The 20,922-nt window shown below is 36.8% G+C and overlaps 3 protein-coding genes across 5 annotated transcripts; 2 read left to right on the top strand and 1 right to left on the bottom strand.

The window, feature by feature from the left end:
• On the top strand, positions 1–14,582 carry LOC123011781 (myb-related protein B). Of its 3 annotated transcripts, none has more exons than XM_044409414.1 (13): positions 15–119; positions 184–349; positions 7,021–7,150; positions 7,324–7,473; positions 10,854–11,303; positions 11,360–11,678; positions 11,727–11,893; positions 11,945–12,136; positions 12,191–12,481; positions 12,537–12,692; positions 12,751–12,864; positions 13,775–13,873; positions 13,949–14,582. In XM_044409414.1, the coding sequence occupies exons 2-13, from the start codon at positions 318–320 to the stop codon at positions 14,066–14,068; spliced, it is 2,220 nt and encodes a 739-aa protein (XP_044265349.1). In that variant the 5' UTR covers positions 15–119; positions 184–317; the 3' UTR covers positions 14,069–14,582. The 3 variants fall into 3 exon arrangements, with proteins under 3 accessions (XP_044265350.1, XP_044265349.1, XP_044265348.1); XM_044409413.1 differs by having other exon boundaries at positions 105–119; positions 166–349; XM_044409415.1 differs by lacking the exon at positions 13,775–13,873 and having other exon boundaries at positions 1–349.
• A 169-nt stretch (positions 14,583–14,751) lies between these two features.
• LOC123011783 (E3 ubiquitin-protein ligase Topors-like) lies at positions 14,752–20,107 on the top strand. The gene is made up of 5 exons (XM_044409416.1): positions 14,752–15,154; positions 18,165–18,349; positions 18,403–18,498; positions 18,599–18,733; positions 18,785–20,107. Exons 1-5 carry the CDS (start codon positions 15,005–15,007, stop codon positions 19,917–19,919), a joined length of 1,701 nt encoding a protein of 566 aa, XP_044265351.1. The 5' UTR covers positions 14,752–15,004; the 3' UTR covers positions 19,920–20,107.
• A 112-nt stretch (positions 20,108–20,219) lies between these two features.
• On the bottom strand, positions 20,220–20,915 carry LOC123011788 (ribonuclease kappa). Its single transcript, XM_044409423.1, has 3 exons — positions 20,754–20,915; positions 20,574–20,702; positions 20,220–20,517 (listed from the first exon to the last, which is right to left on the bottom strand). The coding sequence occupies exons 1-3, from the start codon at positions 20,820–20,822 to the stop codon at positions 20,416–20,418; spliced, it is 300 nt and encodes a 99-aa protein (XP_044265358.1). The 5' UTR covers positions 20,823–20,915; the 3' UTR covers positions 20,220–20,415.
• Positions 20,916–20,922: the final 7 nt, after the last annotated feature.

Genomic DNA, 20,922 nt, shown 5'->3' on the forward strand with positions numbered 1-20,922 from the left:
ATTGACAGTAAATTCACAGCCGAGGTTATGTGAAATTCTGCAAATTTGTGTCTGCTTTTTGTGTAAATTCTTCAGTTTCTTCATATTCGATCTTATCACCATGCCATCCTTCTTGTCGGGTAAATATCCTCCCTAGTCCGTCCCTGTTCTTGTCCTATTGCGCAGGTTCTTTCGTTGTCAAAGGCGCGTTGAAAACCAGAAACCGTCCTTCGTTTGCAGTCCAAAAGCAAGGCATCTGAGTGACTGTTGTCGAATTAAAGTAAACACGGCGAGTGCATTGCGCGAGTGCTGCAGCCCTACGGGGCTCCCGTGTGGATATGGCTCACTATTACCAATCTAGCCACGACAGGTAAGCTGAATTCTTTCTAACCAAATTATTTTCTTCGAAGAAAACCGTCGGTTTGTCTCAATAAACCGGTCGACGGTCGTCTGGAATGCGGAGCTTGCGGGATGAACCGACCCCTATTTACAAAATGGCGCCATAAAAAAGACCGCCACAACCCCCAAGCCGGGGAAAAACATTAAGACATTATTATGTAATTAGGACAGTTTTAATTGTGTCAACCCTGACATTGGCACAGTTCTTTTGTTTCCGAAATCAACGATGTGGTTCCCCGTACCAGTCGTGCCACCCTTATCCCCTTAAGAAGTGTAGAAATCGAAGATTCCAAAGAGCGAAGAGCACGTTGTAAAAGACGGTTATTCATGACATCATTCGACGAAATTGAAATGTTGTTTACTCATTTGAATTTGCCAATGAGAAGCAAGCAATTTGTTGAATAAGCTAGAATGAAATTAACGTGCGTTCAATTATGTAATCGTTCTAATCTTCCAACAAGCTTAATGTGTAGTCGTATATTTACCAAAGAGGGTGTCCTACGTGTTTCCTTATACGAATCTTTATAACACGCGACCACAGGAAATGATAAAAAAATACAACTTATCGTAGAATGCTACATTTTCTATGTTTACTTTCGGGACCCTTCCGTGTGTTCTTATCTTTATTTTTTTCGTTCTGAGATGCAAATCTTTTTCGAAAAATGAGCAGTCTTATTTTCAGTCTATTTATGTGACCATCCGAAATAAAAAGTATTTATGCCAGGGGTTTTTACTTTTCTTTGTCCAAAGTTTGTTTCGTGGTAAAGCTTGGAACTTTGCCGACAACCACTAATTGTCAATCAATCTTTCTATGCTTCTTGGTGCTGAAAAAGTTTTCCAAGCGCCACACCCACCAACCAAACAATAAAAGAAAAGGAATTAAAAAAAGTAACGTCAACCCTTTTTGGGATCAGTTATACTTTGTTGTACAAATGAGCGGAAGAGGTTGGTCAAGACGGGACAGAAGGGTTAAGTTAATGACGGTGGTGATTATGTGGTATTATGTGAATAAAATTGCATTGGGTAATTAAGGTTTTAATTGGACTTTTGATGCGCCACATTTTTTTTTTATATTTTCAATGCAAAATTTTATTAAATACTGAGTTGGAAGAACAAAATAGGAGGAGAGTATCTTTAGTTCTATCTACATTTTTTTATACTCGTAAGAGAATTTTTTATTATCTTATCATTAACCGGATTCGGAGTTATGAATTAAATAATTATCAATTTGGAGCTTGTAAGTTAATGTGGAATATTAAAATATCGCTATAAATTCTGGTGCTATTTTTGCTTACATTTCTCATGAAGTAAGAATTTGCTTAAGCACCGAACATTGGAGATTAATGGATTAGATGTAGCGATTACAAGTTTCGATACATACAAGTTAGGCTTTTTTGCACTTGTCGGCCCCCGCTTCGCATCAATGAAACTCGAGTTTAATGTTCTTACGCGTTACATAAAACATAAAAGGGTGGGCGTATTGAATCTAATTTGTTCGTATGTCGTATGTAAAATTCAAACCAAAAGGAGTGGCCGCGTACCCACTCGTGTTTCGTTTCTTCCATTCATGAGAAAAATGTCGCCCACATGTCAGATGTTTGTTGATTTTCGCGCGAGCAAATATTTGCCCCGGAACTGGTTTTCGCGCCAACAGCTGATGGTCAGTCGCGGAATCCCCACAAAAGAGGTCTTTTATAGAAATTCGCGATGTCTGAAACGTCTTACAATGGGTCCAAAAGACCCGTTGTTTCCTAGCAGATGTATCGGCGGCACGCGTCGTCTACCTTCCTTGTAACAGTGAAGAAATTCATTGACTCAAGGGTGTTACCCTCCGGAAACTTCCTTGGGGTCGATCGACAGATGCGTTATGTGATTCCTGGAAATTGGTTCGTGTGTCTAAGAAAAGTGTCCCGAGGGACCTCAAAAGGGGAGATTTGCACTTCCTAAATGCATGAAATAGGCTCGTGGGAAAAATCATGTTGGCAACTTGCATTATCTGAATTTATCAAAATTTGACCTCGAGGTCGGGTCATGAAAAGGCGGGAGACTTGATGAAGTTTTGCAATTAGACGCGAATGTATCTATGGTAGCAAGTTCAAGTCGGATATCGATCGACCTGGGGAGACCATCTGCCAGAGGGGACTCACAAGGGACACCTGCCGGGCCCGCATGACCCCTCATATGTGCATAAATTACTCAGGCACTATCAATGCTGTGATAATGCGACCCAAATGAAAAAAAAATTAAACACAAAATAAGCTCGAACTCAAGAATTTTCCAAGATGTAAAGTAGATAAATACGGATAGGTACTTGGGTGAAAAAATCGGAACAAATATTTGATCAATGGGTAAACCCCACCTCGATTTTTAGTACTTTACACCACAAGGACACATGCGCGGGATGATAATAATTAATAATGCTTTTTGCTGGCCTTCGGACGAACATTATTTTTCTTTTATTGATTTTTTTATGGTTCTTTGACAAAACTAGAATAGATTCATGGAGAGGATTCTTCTTTTTGTCAAAAAAAAAGATTTTGTAGTGTGGAAGGAAAAACATCTGTTAGGTATATGTTTTTGATAATAAGAAAAAACGTTTAGTTAGTTTTTATAGTTCATCATCTTGTAGAACAAATATTAACTCTTGCTCCTTCAAAAAAATTATAAAATATGTGAGAATTTAAATAAATCGGAATTTTTGTGCTTTTTACCTGGGTATCTGCATTATTTCTTGAGCAACATGGAATTTCGTAGTCTCTTTCCATGTTACATACAAAAAGACAAATATTTAGTTAAAATGACACTTATTCAAATTCTTTTTCTAAGATTTATCTATCTTATTCTTGTTTATTTTCTTTTTAAAAATTGTGAAACTCTAACCTCTCCGTGTTCTTTCAAATGTCACATTTGTCCAAGTGACAAACAAAAAATTACTAAAAAACTTAAATCACTGATTAAATTATGAAACAAATTAATGAGTTTAACACAACTCCGTCCTATTTAGGGCCGGTTTTTCAATCGTTGGTTAACCCCTAGTTAGTAGGTTTCTGTGGAAATTTTTGCAATTTAACCAATCAAAATGCTGCATTTTTAGTTTAATTAGAGGTTTAACTTAGTAATATAGATGAGGGCAGAATTTGTACCAACTCAATTTTATTTTTGTGGCCCTTTTAATTCAAATTTCACGTTTATTTAAATTATTAGAGGAGCAAAGGCAGTTTTTAAACAATCCTTCAAAAAATCTGGATAATGTTGTCATAGTCACTTTCTTGATGCTATTTTACAACAGTTTTATCTGTTTGGTGTAGAAATGTGAACCTGACCTAAATCCGGCCGCCCAGGTGTCGGCGGCGGCGCTTATCGCCCACATCCATTCTGAAAATCGTCACGTGCCCAATTCTTTTTTGGTCTTATTGGTATAGCAACACCAGCGCAGATGCGGTCTAGCCCCACGCATCGCTATTGTACACACACGAGTGGCAGCTGCGTAACACCCCCGTGTCAAAACGCGGCATATTGCCAATACGATGGGGTACATTGTACGTACGAAGGGGTAAATCATTTTAATTGTCGTCGTATCTCGAAAAGTACAAAGACCACAGCAGCCGTCCACTAATTAAAGCAATATCAGACTTTCGACAATCAGGTGCATTATCCACTACCCCTATATCCTTTGGTTCATTACTCCGGCATAACTGTAGTTCAGTTCAATGTCCAGTGTAAGGCAAGGACCCTTTCGCCCACATCCCCTCGGAAGACAGGTGCAATTCATCTAGAAAAGCACATATGTCGCAGACACGTGCTACCTTCAATTTCGTTTTGATCCAGGAGAAGACGGTTTCGACGACAGTTGGTAGCGCTGCCACCTACTGCGGTGATAATTGACTTCGAGACGGCAAATTGCTGAGTGAAGGTCGGGGAAAAGTGGCAATGAAATGGTAGTTGTCGTAAAATCTGCGAAAACGAAATTGTAACCACGGTACACCCTGTCAGGAGTTTAACATTTTTACGACATTGTTTTGTAAATATATCATAAAGTGATTAATAAGTAAAATTTGTAAAATCCTTATATCTTTGGAGTTGGAAAAACTTTATAATGTTTGTTAGTGGGACACGAAGCCTTTTCTTTAAAATTCTTCGAGGAAAATATTTTCTTTGGAAAAATTACCTGCTGTCATAAATTATTTCTGGAAATTCCCTCCGCTTTACTGATAACACTATTGTTGGAGTAAGTTTTCGATTTAATAGTCACTTTACTAGGATTTTTGCCGGACTACGTAGGTATACAAGGTGAGTCTTAATTTATACGCATAAACTTAGGGAATGAAAGGTTATAGGTAAAAAAATTAAATTAAGTTAAGTCAGACTTTTTTATTTTTGTCGAAAATAAAGAAAATCGATTCACTTAGCTATTGACAGGCATGGCATGTACAAATATAATGTCGGCATTGGTGTCATCAGTACAAATTATCTAAAATTTAAAAGTTTGATAGTGGTTTTAACACGGTATATCTTGATAACTAAGAAACTTTTATTATATTTTTTTCCACTATTAGTTACTATTTGTTTATGGCATAACCTATCATACCCTAAAATCATGCATATAACTTAAGACTCACCCTGTACACAGACAATCTTATCCCATAATCCGGTTTCATAGAAAGTTAACACTTCTCTGGTTTAGACCTATCGGTTTACTGAGAAATAGTGTATTTGAATAATTTGAAGCGCACAGGGAAATCCTTTTTATAAAATTATATTTTGTAGTTGACCGTAAACTAATTGTAAAGAATGGAAATTTGAAAATATGAACATAACATCATCTTTTAAGCTTTTTCGTCTGATCGCCTTCTGTCTAATTCTTTTTTCGTTTTTCCAAGAGAATTTTGTTCCAAAAATTAGCTCAAGAATCTTTATGGTTCTGTATTTTTGCGCAAGACGAAGAACAAGCATTGACTTGTTTCTTCGCCTTTGGACCCATATTGAATCTAATCCATTACTATCACATTGTAGCATTTAAGTTTTTCGGAAACCATGTCGTTTTAGCTTTTTTGGGACTTCGAAAACTCATTCTCAAATTAACACAATTTATTTCAATCGATTTATTCGATTATTTAAAAATCTAAAACATTTTTCCCATAACTAATAAAATGGCTTTTCAGGAGTTTTTTTTTCCCGATTAATTTTTTCAAATAATTTACATACTTACTTTTTTTCTAAAAGAATTATTCTAATTCTCTTTGTCTTAATATAAGTCGATTGCTTGTATTCATTATACAATTCTAAAAAAAATGTTTTAATTCGTTTTTACTCGCACATTGTCTTATTATCCTGTAAAAGAACACCTGATGTAATTCGTTAATTGGTAATACATTTTCATGAAAACTGTACAAATATTAGGTGTAATGTATGTGCATATTACTAAGCTCTGAAAGCGTTGTTAACGAAGTACAAGTAAATTCATGTATCTACAGTAAGTCGATGAATATCCACATTCGACGCCGGGTGTAAAATAAACAAGAATCCACTATCTCATTACCATTATTTATATTTACAAAATTTGATCATGAAATCGGACTAGAACTAGAAATTTCACTGGGCACAAGAACGCCAAATTGGAATTTGATCATGACGTCGGACTAGAACTAAAAATTACTTGGGCACATCAAGAACTCCAAATTGGAATGCTTCTTTGGTTGTCTCCCATGAAATAACGCCGGGTGTAAACAAATCTTCCCAGTGTGGGTGCTGTTGGAGCCACTGATCGATTTTTCTGCAAGTAGACGCTAAAAATTTCCCATTGTCGAGTGTACGCTGCTAATGCTCACGGTATGAGCTGGGTGAAGTCAGATCAAGTGTAAATAAATCAACAACATATGGCAGTGTATCTGGTTTCTCTCGTGTTCCAAATGGTGGTAGCTTCATCAGCGTCAATAAACAACAATCTGAATAAAATGAAAAGTGATTATTTTAATTGCCCTTCCGAGGAAGTATTATCTCATTGATCGAACTTCATTATAAAAACGATATTAGGTCATCCGGTCTGTGGCGATATGCTTGACGTACGCACTTAAAGGAAGGCTTCCTGTCATTGTCACGCATTTCCGCCATAGGGTGGGTTGGTTTTCGGAAGGAGCGAATTTTTACTTTGCTGTTGATTAAATGAGGTCTCACAAATGTACAAAAGATCTGGTTTAATCGAAACCTGCCAGGTAAAAGATATTCGGAAGATTATTTGCATTGTGAATCTTCTTACGGTGAATAGAAAATAGGCCATTCCCATAGGAAAATTTCGTAGGGGAAGGGCCACAATGATGGGGTGAGGCCGACCCCGAATTTGGTCATCACTAGGACTAAGTGCAGAAGGGTGGTTCCATGTTGAAGTCTGTGTATGCTGATCTCAGAAAGGGGAGATTTCCAGACATCCAAAGATTATTTTGATTATAGGTGTACCAATAATGCTTGATTTTGGAAGAAAATACATTTTTTTTCTAAAAGACACCCTACAGTGTTGATTACCTTCATGCACCTGGTTTGACCTTTGATCCCATTGCATTCTAAAGTTACGCAAAGTCCCCCAAATTTTGGTGGGAAAAATTCGCTCCCTTTGTTCCCGCACTAAGCAAATTTCTATTGTTGCAGATACCGAAAGGAAGATTCGGAAATCGACAATTCTGGAAACGAGGATTCCGATTCTTCAGCATTCACCGAAGAGCCTCAACATTCCAAAACGAAAAAACCCATAAACAAGGGTCGGTGGAGCAAAGAGGAGGTAAGGAAGAGAATATAGTTTAACATATAGCTGGTGTTCTTGTCGAACACCTGCTTTGAATTAATTATCGTTTCATTAACTCGCTTTTGCTATTATTTAGCAAGCTTGCCGTTGTCACACTAGATAATAATAGATGGAAATACCAGTTTGTTTTGTATCGAAATTGATTACAGGATGCTCGATTGAAGCAGCTGGTGGAGGAATATAACGAGAAATGGGATGTGATCGCCGAGCTTTTCCCCGACAGATCGGATGTCCAATGCCAGCAGCGCTGGACCAAAGTAGTGAATCCCGAATTGGTCAAGGGCCCCTGGACTAAAGAGGTGAGCGTGACCCGATTTACTAACAGCCAAGGACGCCTCTGCCCTCATCGGCATTCTTCGGGTGTCCGGAAAAAATTCTTTAATGACGCGTTACTTCCTTTTTGTGTTTTGATGAGCGTATCTCCATCGGCTATTGAGAGAAAATTGCTTTTCTTCTTATTACGCGACGTCTTGTGCAATGAATGTGTAGAGGTAACACACAAAGGGCAATGCCCCTCTTCCGTTCATGGTGGGAACCGGTATAGCGAGAAATTCTACAGAAGGGTTTCTTCGCTTTTGTCTTGGATATCTCGACATGCTTGGGCGCACCGAAAAAAAAAGGGGCGAAAGACATCGTTCAACTCGGGGGAAAATAATGTCAACAAGCCAAAATTAGCAAACACCAGGTCCAAATTTTGTTCGTATCGTTGGTACTTATACAAACTTATTCCAGCTTATTTGTTTCTTTGATGCGGCGTTTTAATGGAAATGATTATGACTGAATTGCATTGAGACGGACTGTGCTGGGTTATCATAAATATGCGATAAATTTCCCACAGTTCATATAATTTGCTTCCATTATGCATTAAGTGGTAATTTTCTGCCAGTACTTTAATAATTTCAGTTAACAAATTATTTTCTTTAATCCGAAGTTTATCAGATGTTATTTTCAAACAATAATAATAAATTGTATGTACCTCTACAGTTCTACAGTGTTTGCTTTTTCATTTGTGTTTGTTTTTATACAATATGTGAACTAGCCGACAACAGTCTTATATTACAACACATGGTTAAACTGACTTGTTTTATTTCTGTAAATAGGTAAATTTAAGCTAGTCTATGGCAGTGTTTTATTCCGCATCTTACATTTATTGCTTTTGTTTAATAAATGACATAGCACCTTTCAAGTGTTATTCTTCCGTCATACAAGATTGATTTTTTGCACCTGCCAGAAATTTTTACCTACAGAAAACAATTATTAGGTAAAAGAGCTATTAAAAAAACTTGCATCAATTATTTCATCAGTATTTCTGTTTGTTTTTTTCTAACAATAATTTTCCGTCGAGGAAGGAAGGCTTTTGGCTTTTTATTCCGACCACGACATACCTGTCAAGGCCATCCCGTCGAAATTCCGTGCCAATAAGAAAAAACTTTGAATTTGACCATAACGGTCGGCGGGGAACTGTGCCAAACTAGTTTTTTTTAAACTGTCAATTCGAAGCCGTTTTTACTACACGATTATTCATTGGGGCCTCGTTGTGGGAGTAAAACACTGAATGGGACTCTTGAACTTGCGTCAAGGTGAATCTCCACCCCGCACCCCCGCTCACGTAACACATTTTTTTTTGTGTGTATAATGAAGCCATGATAAAAACATAATTCAACTGGTTTGTTTTGGACGGTACTGTTCTTATCCAGTCCGGGCACACCTTACTTTGTAATCTGAGGCGGTCTTCATGGCCACGTTAGCCACGATATGATGATCGTTCAACCCTCCCGGTCCCAACTTGATGATTTTAATTCAAGTTTGTGTGGCTTCCCACGCTTTTCTTTTGCGAGACAAAATTGAATCGTAAATCAGCGAGTACAAGACGCGGTAACAATCGCGGGGGACATTTTTAAACGCAGAGTTTTATAGCCCCCTGGGGCTGCTGTACTTACGTAATTTGCACATTTACATACTTTATGGAGGAATTTGGCTGCACACAAAGATACGGACACACTTCAAACACGATTTGAGTAAACAGATCTGTAATGAGAAAACCTGAAACGGTTTTCAACGGTCATTACTGGAGAGTAATTTAAATCGGACTCTCAGACAACCACGACGCACCTGAAAACGTTATTCAGATGAATCAACATTTATTCGTTAATTTAGCAGGTCATAATTACTTTTTTAACGAATTTCAATAATAATAATGATGTAGTCCGATAAAATTGTAAAGTTAAAAATGGTATCATGAAATTTGAAATTGTGAACAAACTATTTTATACCCACCTGCAATTCCAGATTAATTTGTAACGAATGTAATTGACTTTACATTTTTATAATGTCAATACATCATTTTTGAATAAATGAGGCAGTTTTCTGTTTATTGAGTGTTTCTCACAATTTTTTGGTTGTTCACATTAATTAGTATATGATTTTGGAAATACATACAGGGCGATTCAGATAAGATAATGAGCCTGACGATCTGGCGATGCAACCCAAAAAATAGATTTCATTTACGTTTTGATCTAATTTTAATTACGATTTGCATTTGCAATCCAAGTTATCTTATGTTGCTCTGATAGTGCTTTGACATGCAATTTAGATTTTTAAAAAAACTGTTTGCCTACCTTTAATGTTTCATTGTTTCATACATTTTGTATTGGGTTTACACCGAAAAGACTTCTCTAATTTCTCTATCATTCCGCGAGAACTGAATGGCACTAATAATCGTTCTCTGAACTAATGTCAGAGCTATGTGTCAGAGTGACACCAAGATGATAACTTGGATTCAACTTGCAAATCCTAATTGAAATTGGATCAAAGGCGTAAATGAAATTTGTTTTTTGGGTTGCATCGCCAGATCGTCAGGCTCATTATCTTATCTAAATCGCCCTATATAGTTAAAAATCTTAGGAAATTTTTTGTTAATTTGCATAAGCGTTATAACTTGTTATTGCTGGTATTGCTTTGATTAAGTACTTTTTTTTTAGAAAATAATACCCTGATCAACAAAAATAAAGGCAGCGAAATAACAAAATTGTTTTAATTATTATTATTTAATTAATTTTGTACTGCTTAAAATATCAGAATGAACAATAAATTATTATGACGAACAAGCAATTTGCAAATTTTTCAAAAGGCAACCTTGCCTCATACTCAGTGGGGACGAAAGGATCAAATATACAACTGTCTCTTTCATTAATTGTAACAGTATTGTGTTTTTCCCCCTGACTATAATTTGATCCAATACAAAAGAATCGCTTGCACATAACAAATATTTCACCGCGAGTTCTATCCATCTGATATAAGACATGAGGCTTCAAAGCATTATTATGTTTCACAGCTGTAGTTCACAAAGGGTGGGGGTTTCTATTTGACCACTTTTATTTAGTTAAAGAATTGATTGTAATTCAAACCTTTTTTACTTTTAACAATTCCGATTTTGTCAATCATGGTAATCAAAATTTTGCAAATAGGGGGAAGCTCATAAATTTCGCTTCACTTTTAGAACATTCTCACACTTTTTCGTGAAAATTAAGCGAAGCGTTACGACCATATGGTCCTAAATGGCGCAAATTGACCCTCAAAGCTTCACCATATGTGTTTTGTGAACTATGACTTGTGGGAACACGTCATGTAATCAATTAAAGAAAAAGCGGAAATTGTAATACCGTTTGTGTGTTCACAGGAAGATGAAAAAGTCATCGAATTGGTGAATAAATACGGAGCCAAGAAATGGACTTTGATTGCGCGTCATTTGAAGGGCCGAATCGGCAAACAGTGCCGAGAACGATGGCACAATCACCTCAATCCAAAAATAAAAAAGAGTGCTTGGACGGAAAACGAAGATACGATTATTTACCAAGCGCACAAAGTTTTAGGCAATCAGTGGGCTAAAATTGCCAAATTGTTGCCCGGAAGGACGGATAATGCGATCAAAAATCATTGGAACTCCACTATGAGGCGGCGATACGAGACCGAGAATCGGCAAGACGGGGAAACGCGTCGTGGGAGGGCCAGAAAAAACCAGACGAAACAAGCAGATATTGTGGCTTTTCAATATCAAAATCATCAAGTTGTGACAATTGATAATTGTGATAGCCGCAGTGTCAACCAGGATAATCTGATTATTAATGATGTGAGTGCGTGAAATTACATTACGACCGGTTATTATTTTATTTTTAATGTTTGCAGGACTGGACTTTCGAGACGTATGACCATGGAAGCAACCAATCTAGCACAGGCGGGTTCTCGCTTACGGCCACCCCCAGTCCAGGTCCTCTAACTCCCAGCCATACGGTCGTCAGCTTTTCCTCCTCGCCTCCGCCCTCCACAAACTCAGTAAAAACAGATTTGCCATCATTTAGCTACCTTGATGTAAATACGTACAACAACCAAACTAGTCCCGTGAAACTAACACCAATGACTGACGATTTTGACCTAAAATATTGCAACTCGAGTGGAATCACTTCACAGAGGGATTCCTCGGAAAGCCGCCAATTTATCAAGTCACGTAAGTTGATTAAGTGTCAAGAAAACGTCATTTCAAGCTTGCTTGCAGGCCTGACACCACCAAACCTCAACCAAAACACTTTAGTACCTGTTGCAAATACTGCTAATATGATCCGAGCGTCCACTCCTCCGATTCTGAGACGGGGGACTAAGTCGAGGCGAAGAAGGGAGAGTGAAGGACAAGATTATATAATGTCGGACTGTGCCGAAGACAGGGTAAGGAATCAAAGAGTGTAAAAAATCAATTTCTGATTGATTATTATATAGAATATCGACGAATTTGCTACCATGTTGGGTTACAATAATAAACCGGCCAATAATGGTACTTCGCCGATAAAACAGTTGCCGTTCAGCCCCTCGCAATTCTTCAACAGCCCTGGCTTTTTCGATGTGCCTTTGTCTTCAACACCGGTCAAGAGATTCCCGACGACACCATTGAAAGATCGATCAACAAAACCTGTATGAAACTTTCCACAAGACTACTTGACAACAATTGATTTTTTTGTTTCATAGGAGCGAGACTACAGCCCCTTGAGTACCCCCAACGGTCTTTCGGTCAAGGTGGAAATGCTTAGTTCTACAACTGATCCTGCAGTAACGCCCAGCAAGCGCTCGTTCCAAAGTATGGACACACCCCGCACGCCAACGCCCTTTAAGAAGGCTTTAGCCGACTTGGAGAAGAAGTCTGGCCCTATAACACACCTCCCAGACACGCCAACTCGTCTGGAAGACATCACTGAAATCATGAAGAAGGATCAAGATATCAGCTCGAATTACGAAACAGACACCAGTCTCATGATAACAGTAATTTTAGTCACAGCTGTGGTGTTTTTTTATTGATTTGCGGTTGACTTTTCAGAATGATAGTGGTTACATGACGGGGAAAAGAAAAAATGGAAATGGCCTCGCTGAAGGTAAAGAAAATATCTTGCCAAATAAAAGAGTGCGGAAGGCTTTGGCGCCATCTTGGGCTTCCACGTCTTCACAAGATATGTCGTTTGCTGTAGAAACTCCCGTAAGTTGTGATTTTTGATAATCGAATTTTCAAAAATGTACTAATTGCGTGGTTTTAGAGTAAATCATTGGGCGACGATCCTTCAGCTCTGTTCTCAACGCCATCTTCGATAATGAAAGATTCATTGGGAGTTACCGGACTGATGGATTTTGCTCAGTCAGGATCATCCAAGGTACATGGATGGTTTCATTTCGGAGATAATTTATTCCCATCCTAATCCTGCCTCTTTTTTGATGTAGTAAAAAACCTGTACCTGTTCCCATTGTCCCTTATTAACATGTTTTTGGGATTAATCGCTTCGAAATTCTATGTTTTCTTCGATTTTTTAGGTCTAGGTTGTAGTTGTCTTTTTTGTACATTTATTTGTTTTTATTTTTTATTGGCCACATTTTTGTTTGGAAAATTTCTTAGTCTAGTGACAAAACCAATCTTGCATGTACCGTGAGTTCGTACCTACACTTCACCTTCTAGTCTATGCCAACTTAAAAGTTGTGCATAAAGTAACCAAAGTCCATGTTTACCATTCCTCTTTTTTGTTCTTCAGTCAGCTTTTGCCATCGCACAGAGAACGCAAGTATTGTCACACTATCAGGGGCCGGTCGCACTGACATAACTCAAACCGACGAGGTTAAACCTCGGTCACGTGACAACTGGTTAATGTAAGAATCGGGTTATGTTGGTTAAGACTCGGAAATGTTCTTTTACAAGGCAACTGATTTATTATTATGACATTTTGTGTCTTTAAAATATTTATTTTGATTGTTAATTGTGTTGTTATTATGGTTTGAAGAAAATGCGAAGCATATTGCAACAATGAACAAAGTTTAGCGTTACCAAAATAGTTACGCCAGATTGTTTTTTTTATTTAATTATTATTAAGATATAGTGTAGATAGAGCACTTGAGTACTTAAGTAGTGTTGTTGCACAGAAAAAAATCACGCATTTTCTTATAGTTTTTAAGAAATTAAATTGCTCCTCTTTCGCGGGGGCTCTTTGTGGGGTATTAATGCTAGGCTTGGGGAATCAGCATGTGGTCGTTTGTGTGGTGGTATTGTAGCTTTTTTTATCCTTGTCCCGGCAGCGCCTGCCATCTGCCAGTGCCCCCTCCCGCGCCTCTGGTCCACGAAGCACCGCCGCCAAGCGGATCACTTTTGAGGATACTAGGCCCAAAGCTCCAAAGGTGAGCACTCGCCCAATTCCCTCCCTCCACGTCCACAAAGCGTCGGCCAATAGTAAGGTTACATTTTTCTTACAGATCGAGAAGATGTGGGCTATGGTAGCATGCGGCAAGACTCAGGACCAGATTGATCTTACCAAACGAGCACACAATTTTTTAAGAACTACCAGCTTAAAACCTCGTTCTTTAAATTTTTAAGAAATCTTTTGTACATACATGTGAGGGTGATTCGATTTACAACTATGTAAATACAATGTTATTTACAAATAATTTAGTGCAAACGAATTATATTGTAGATTTGTCAAGTAAATTTAATAAAGCATCACAAGAGTGAGGTTTTGTTTACAGTTTTACTTTAATTTTTTTAAGTACGTGTATTTGTATATAGAGATTCTTCATTGAGTAAATGAAACCTTACTGAACAAAAAACCGTGTATAGAACTAGTCTACCATTTTTTCTATGTATAATTGTTTTCGTAATTATATCTTTTAATATATACAGTTACTAAAAAGGACACCCAAAGGTTGAAGTTGTAATTTTATTGCCATGGTAGGTCTAGGTCTTTTTTTCTTGTTGTCCTTTGGGTTGTTTCGCTTATAAAGCATGCTTCAATTTAATTTTTGCATCTATTTATAGAAATGTGTTTCTGAATTTATATTTATTTTATAATTTTGACACTAAATAAAATTGGTACTTTTGTATGAAGACAAACATTGTTTTATTCGCCCTAAATTAAAATACTTTACGACTCTTTAAAAAAACATAATTCTCGAAAAACTTTTGGGAAACACCTCGTATAATTACATAACCGGAAAATCCCCAGGTGGCGTATTAGTGTAATGTTCCGGTTTGTGTTGGTACCCTTGCTTCAGATGTTTTATGTCAACTCTTTGATCAGTACACAAGACGTTTGTAGAACTGATTTGTGTGGTATTTTCTTTAATTAGAGCGAATTAGAGGCTTGAAAAGCATAAAAATTAATGTGTTCGCTATAATGTTGTCGTTAGTTGCGTAAAAAGTGTGTCTAATAATAGAAATGTCGAGAAATTCGCAAGGTCAAAACTAGTTGGACAAATCAACATGACTTCATTCATCTCCAGAGTGCAGTTGCAGTGAAATCCGTTTTTAGTGCTATGGCAGACAGCAAATTAACAACCCCCCGTGCTGATACCACTAGTCCGCCCCCACACTGCGCTATCTGCTTGGGGACGTGCAAAAACAAATGTCGGGCTAATTCCTGCATGCACGAATTTTGCTACAGTTGTTTATTGGAGTGGTCTAGAGTGAGTAAATTTATAATATTACGAAATTATTCTTATGGTTTGTTGATGTATTTTCACCTGTTGATGACTCACTACACTTCAGAAGCCAATCGTATTTTTTAGATATAAAAAAAAATCTGGTGCGCAAGAAAGAACAAACTCCTTAGAACTAAAAGAACCAATTTGAAGAGTCATCATAATCAGCATCATATCCGCATTTTTATTTTTCATGTTGATTTTACGTTTATATCGTCATATCTGTAGATAACACATAACCATTGTTCAGTTAGTTAAATAATGCGGAAGTCTTATAAAACCGAAAACTTGAATTTCAGATATAAATGTGCTGGAATAAGAATCTTCCGAAATAACAAATCCCTTCAGGTTATCAAACATTGTTCATTCATTGAACAAGTTTATTCCATTACTATTTTTGCCCGAACTGAGAGCAAAACTTCGAGAATATAGGAAACAGGGTAGCCCTAAGTTTTTACTACCTTATCTTTAAATAATATGCCTTGTCACAGAATCATTCTGCTTCCAGTGTTAAGAATATACACATAGAGGGTTCAGAAGCCAATCAGTGTAAGTTAAATCATGTTAAAAAAAAGAGATAATTAAACATAATTTTTTTGTATAAAAAAATCTTGTAGAGGTGAAAAATAATATCTTTATTGAAAAAGAAATTATAATACTTTAAAGTAGCGCCTTACGTGCATTACCAAATGAAAGATTTAACAATTCAGTGTCATCAACTCATCACAAATCATTTTGAGAAAGATTATGACTTGAACTAATTGGCTCCTGAGCCCTCCATACCATAGAATATCTCTATATACGGACAGTGAATTTCCTCCATCCAATTTCCCTGACATTTTAAAAGTGTAAATTATTCTTTAGCTTTTTCTAACCTTGTTTCAGAATTTTGATTAATGTTTGTCATTTTGACAGAATGCTCGATGTTCCTTGCTACTTTTTACCTTTGTCCTTTAAAATGGTAGTCCTTGGTATGCCCAAAAGTATACAGGGTGCACCAGAACTCGCGCCCCAGAGAAAAATTTCAAGTAAGATAAGATACCAGGAACATGGAAAAAATGTTTAAAAAAATTTATCTGTAAAAAATTTTTGACATTTATTTTTTGACATTTGACGTTTTTTTATGTAAATTTTATAATACTGATGATCCTGTATATGTTTTTTTCCAATTACTTAGTAAAGGTACAAAAGTTTTGCCAATAAAAGCCACAAATAACATTGAATAGAGTTACAATTTAGGATATAGCTTCCTTGTTTCCTCTTCTAATAGCCTGTAGCAAAAAAACTTTTTTTTTAAATTATTTTTCCAACAGAAATAAATAAATAAATTTTGCAAAGTGCAAAATTTAAACTCTCATAACTTCGACATTTTTTTCCATGTTCCTGGTATCTTACCTTATATGGCATTTTTCTCTGGGGCGCGAGTTCTGGCGGACCCTGAAGAGACACGTCTTTGGGACGTACCTTTTTGGTAGGTTCCATCTCTTGGGAGATCATTTTTATTTTATTAAACGCACTTACTGCTCGCATGTTCGAATTTGATTAAATTTGACAATACGTATTTGAATGTCAGTTATGACAATAAAGCACAGACTACAGTGAATTTTTGTGAATTCACGGAAATTGGGTGGACGAAATTCACTGTCCATCACTGTACATATGTATCTATTGAGTCACATGACGACCAATTTAATCTCATATGACTAGCAATTGAATGTACCTTTATTTCAAATTTTTCAACAGTTCATGGTTCGTTTTTCTATTATACTTATAGAGCAAGAGCCTGAGCGCATACTACCAACACAGGTAGAAACGATGGGCAAGTACGAAGTTTGGGTCGTCGTGGCTTTGGGAGATAACAGGTAGCAAAGAAGTAAAATATACCAACTTAAATTCATCAAATAAAAAAGCATATTTTTTTATATTTTCTTCGGAATACTATTAGAAATCACCTCATCCATTGCCAGACACTTAATATAGTGGCAACCCCTTGTCGGACACCCTTAAACTTTAATAAATTGTAACTGTTTTAAAAGCTGAATTTTATTCATGTTACTTGGACAACTATTAGAAGATGTTTTCTCTCAGTAACCAGACAGTTTCGACAGTTTTACCCCCGACCAGACAAACGTATAGGGTAGCTATAGGCCTCCCATGATGATACTTTGTCAAAACTGAATCATATTTATTTTACTTAAAACTTAGAACTTAGCACTTAGAACTGTCAAAACTGTCTGGCTAATGAGAAAACATCTTCTAATAGTTACTGAAGTAACATGTATAAAATTCAGCTTTTACACTATAACGTAAGTACAGTTACAATTTATTAAAGTTTAAGGGTGTCTGACTAGGGGATGCCACGAAGTTAAGTGTCTGGCAATGGATGAGGTGGTTTCTAATATTATTCCGAACAAAATATAAAAAAATTACGCTTTTTTATTTGATAATTTTAAGTTAACATTTTTTACTTCTTTGCTACCTGTTATCTCCCAAAGCCACGATGACCCAAACAAACTTCATACTTGCCCATCGTTCCTACCTGTGTTGGAAGTATGCGCTGACAAATTTTCAGCTTTTATAAAATGACGAAGGTCTGGCGACCGCGGGCTCTTACACTATTAGTTTGTCAAGTGAATAATTTCTTTTTTTTTCGTTTTCTTTCTTTGATACTTTGTGCGATATGAGTGATTACAGCTATTACTATAGGATGTAAGAGAAAGCCATAATATTTATGATCATTTACAAAAGTTATCTTCTATTGACATTGACATGATACTGTTTTAGTAAGGTAAGGAAATAACATCTTATCTTGAATTACGTGTATTACGACTTAATGAACAACTCGTTTAAGCCAGAATTGAGTCTATCTCTCTAATATGAGGTGCCAAAAAATTACAAATTGTATAACTCACTCGGATATATGGATACAAAAGTATCGAAAATATAAAAATGCCAAATTCAAATTTTTTACATTATGTTTATTTTTACATTACAGATTAAAGCGGAATGTCCTTTGTGCAAACAAGAGTTCAAATCCATCCTCCACAACATCAAATCTCTCAACGAATACGATGTCCACATCGTGGAGAACATCACAGTAGAAAACAATCGTTACCTCGAGAATGCCTCCTTGATCTACTTACCCCCTGCCACGCCTCCGATGCATCAGTACCACTTTCGGTGAGTATTATCTTTATAGATATTTATACGTCTGGAAATTGTCCATTTTTCAGAACAACATTTACCGTGGATACAAACGGAGAACATGCGATACAACAAATGTTGCTCAGTCATCCGTTACTCACCATCGGAGGTTTTACCCCCGACAGGTAACTTTGTAGTTTGGAGTAACGGTAGCCTGATCTTTCAACCTCCATTTCCTCCCACAAGAGAAACTATAAATCGAAGGGTTAATTCTGTGAGTTTTAGGTATACAAATCACAGGAGACGAAGAGGTGACACCTCCACGTCCTTCAGAAGATCGGTGTATACCGATAATTTATGGGTCTATGCTCCACCAGACATAACCGGAAGGTATAGAGATGTATCACCGTCGTACTACAGGTAAGTACAACTGATTGGTAGTTGGATCAGAAAGTGACTGTTGTATTTTAGACATAATCCAGCTGCGAGAACGCGTCTAGTGCCCTGGTTGAATCGCGAACTTAACGCCCTCTTGTATGAAAACACGCAGCAAGTAATGCATTTGGTGGACATCATCATGGATCACCTTCTACGTCACCATATATGCAGCTATATGTTCCGTTCCCTCTTATACGATTACTTAGGAAATAAAACTGACCATTTCATACACGAATTTTACAATTTTATGCGATCTCCTTTTGATATGGTTGGCTATGACCGCCATGTGATATACACTGAGCGTCAACACTCATCTCCAATCCGATTTGTTGATGAAATCGATGTTTCGGATTATGATAGTGACGTGATTTTGGTTAGCGACACGAACAACAATCAAGGGGCCCAAGCATCAGATCCAGTCATTATAGACCTCGTTGAGACTGATTCAGACGAACCAATTATAGTTTCAGAAGAACGAAACGAGACAAGGTGTTGTGAAGAAGAGCTAAATCGGCAACCAATTCTTCCATTAAAACTCAGAATCAAGAATAGACACAAGTCAAAGGAGAAAAGATCTAAGAGTAAGAAACGTCACAGGCAACCGTCAACGACGTCTTCGCCAAGTAGTACTACCAGCAGTTCGGAAGACAGCTCTTCAGACTCTGACTGTGATTACAAAAGGTATCATAAAAGATATTTGAAGAAAATGAAGAAAGAAAAGAAGAAACGAAAAGAAAGGAATAACAGTTCCGACAACGAGGATGATATTCCCTTGGCTAATTTCACCAAAAAGAAAAAAGCAAAGCACAGTAAACACAAGTCGTACACTGTTGTCAACCCTAAAAAAGAAAAGAAACATTCACATAAACATCATCAAGATCGAGGGAATGAAGTATGCGATTCGACACAGAATCCCACTGTAGACTCACAAAATGCTGAATGTCTTATAAGTGAGGATAAACATGCAGACAGTACAAACAGTGATGAAAGTTTTTATAGTGAATATAAACCGTATGTTAAAAGTAAAATTAGAGACATGAGGAGTGAAGATCGGCACAAGGCGGGTCCGAGCAGCGGACGGCTGAGAAATACACTTAAAAAAGAAGCGTCGACTAATTTGTGGTACTCTAGGCCTTGTCCGTATGATTCCGATAGTTCTGATAATTAATAAAGCGTCAGAAACTGTTTAAATCTGATTTTTCTTCAATTATTTTATATGTATATTTATAATTCGATTTACAACCATTATTTAAACCACTTTCAACAAGTCCAAGTTTACTGCTTTATAAATTCGCATATTCAGACTCGTGTAGTGTTGAGAGTGCTTTTTTGTTATTTTAATAAAAATTACTTTAAAAATAATGTGTTTCTATATTCCCCCCCTCCACTATTGCTTGCTTATTACGTTAATGGTGGAAATTATGTGAAGGTTAAAGGTACAAGAAATCGAATTTATTACAACTTAAAATTGGTGGCCCAACATTAATTTATTGAACTTAAATAATCCTACACTAACATTCATAAGATAGTAAGTTTTACTAATCGCAAGATTAAACCACAGATAAAAATTAATAACGAGGTATTAACTATGTAAGAATAGGATTTTAAACATATGTACACTAAAAACAGATAAACGAGAGTATATAACAATACTTAAAAATATTTTAGACGCTCAAGGACGAGCGATTGTTGGCCCAAAACTGGTGTACTGAAATTGCAAGAGTTACAAGATACAAAAGAGCAGCGATCCAGCAGTTGTAGGCATTCTAAAAGAAAAATAATCATGAGCACGAAAGACATTGGAGGAAGAACCTAATCTCACCTGTGTGAAACCCCTGTCGATTTCACTGTAAAATTTATCGAGATCTGCAACATGTTCTGGAGGCTCAACTTCGGGAAGGTCTTCAGCGAGAGCCACCGAATGGAAATGATAGAAAATTCCCATTAAGCCCTAAAGTACAAAATTTACAAAACATGATTTCCTTTAGGTGAAACAACTCACCAATTGCACAATACCCCAAACGCTCAGAATTAAGCCGCAGAGCGACAATTTTGGCCCACAAATTGGCATTTTTAAAAATTGTTTTTTTAAAAAACTGATCACACCTCAGACAACTCTTGTCATGTGATTGACAAATGACGAATAGTGCAGCTTTTGTGGCCAACCTATA

The sequence above is a fragment of the Tribolium madens genome, unplaced genomic scaffold, assembly GCF_015345945.1.
Source record: "Tribolium madens isolate multiple individuals breed KSU strain unplaced genomic scaffold, Tmad_KSU_1.1 Scaffold_91;HRSCAF=231;Tcas5.2_LG7, whole genome shotgun sequence".
Classification (NCBI taxonomy): domain Eukaryota; kingdom Metazoa; phylum Arthropoda; class Insecta; order Coleoptera; family Tenebrionidae; genus Tribolium; species Tribolium madens.

What these genes read in the sequence shown, in the direction of transcription:
- LOC123011781 (XM_044409414.1), top strand. Translation starts at nt 318, where the DNA reads ATGGCTCACTATTACCAATCTAGCCACGACAG. An exon ending in CCGCCAATTTATCAAGTCAC is followed by an intron (nt 11,679 to 11,726) that starts GTAAGTTGATTA and finishes GCTTGCTTGCAG; the next exon opens with GCCTGACACCACCAAACCTC. An exon ending in CGGACTGTGCCGAAGACAGG is followed by an intron (nt 11,894 to 11,944) that starts GTAAGGAATCAA and finishes ATTATTATATAG; the next exon opens with AATATCGACGAATTTGCTAC.
- LOC123011783 (XM_044409416.1), top strand. Translation starts at nt 15,005, where the DNA reads ATGGCAGACAGCAAATTAACAACCCCCCGTGCTGATACCACTAGTCCG. An exon ending in ATGCATCAGTACCACTTTCG is followed by an intron (nt 18,350 to 18,402) that starts GTGAGTATTATC and finishes TCCATTTTTCAG; the next exon opens with AACAACATTTACCGTGGATA. An exon ending in GTATCACCGTCGTACTACAG is followed by an intron (nt 18,734 to 18,784) that starts GTAAGTACAACT and finishes GTTGTATTTTAG; the next exon opens with ACATAATCCAGCTGCGAGAA.
- LOC123011788 (XM_044409423.1), bottom strand. Translation starts at nt 20,822, where the DNA reads ATGCCAATTTGTGGGCCAAAATTGTCGCTCTGCGGCTTAATTCTGAGC. An exon ending in TTTGGGGTATTGTGCAATTG is followed by an intron (nt 20,703 to 20,753) that starts GTGAGTTGTTTC and finishes TTTGTACTTTAG; the next exon opens with GGCTTAATGGGAATTTTCTA. An exon ending in TCGACAGGGGTTTCACACAG is followed by an intron (nt 20,518 to 20,573) that starts GTGAGATTAGGT and finishes TTTTTCTTTTAG; the next exon opens with AATGCCTACAACTGCTGGAT.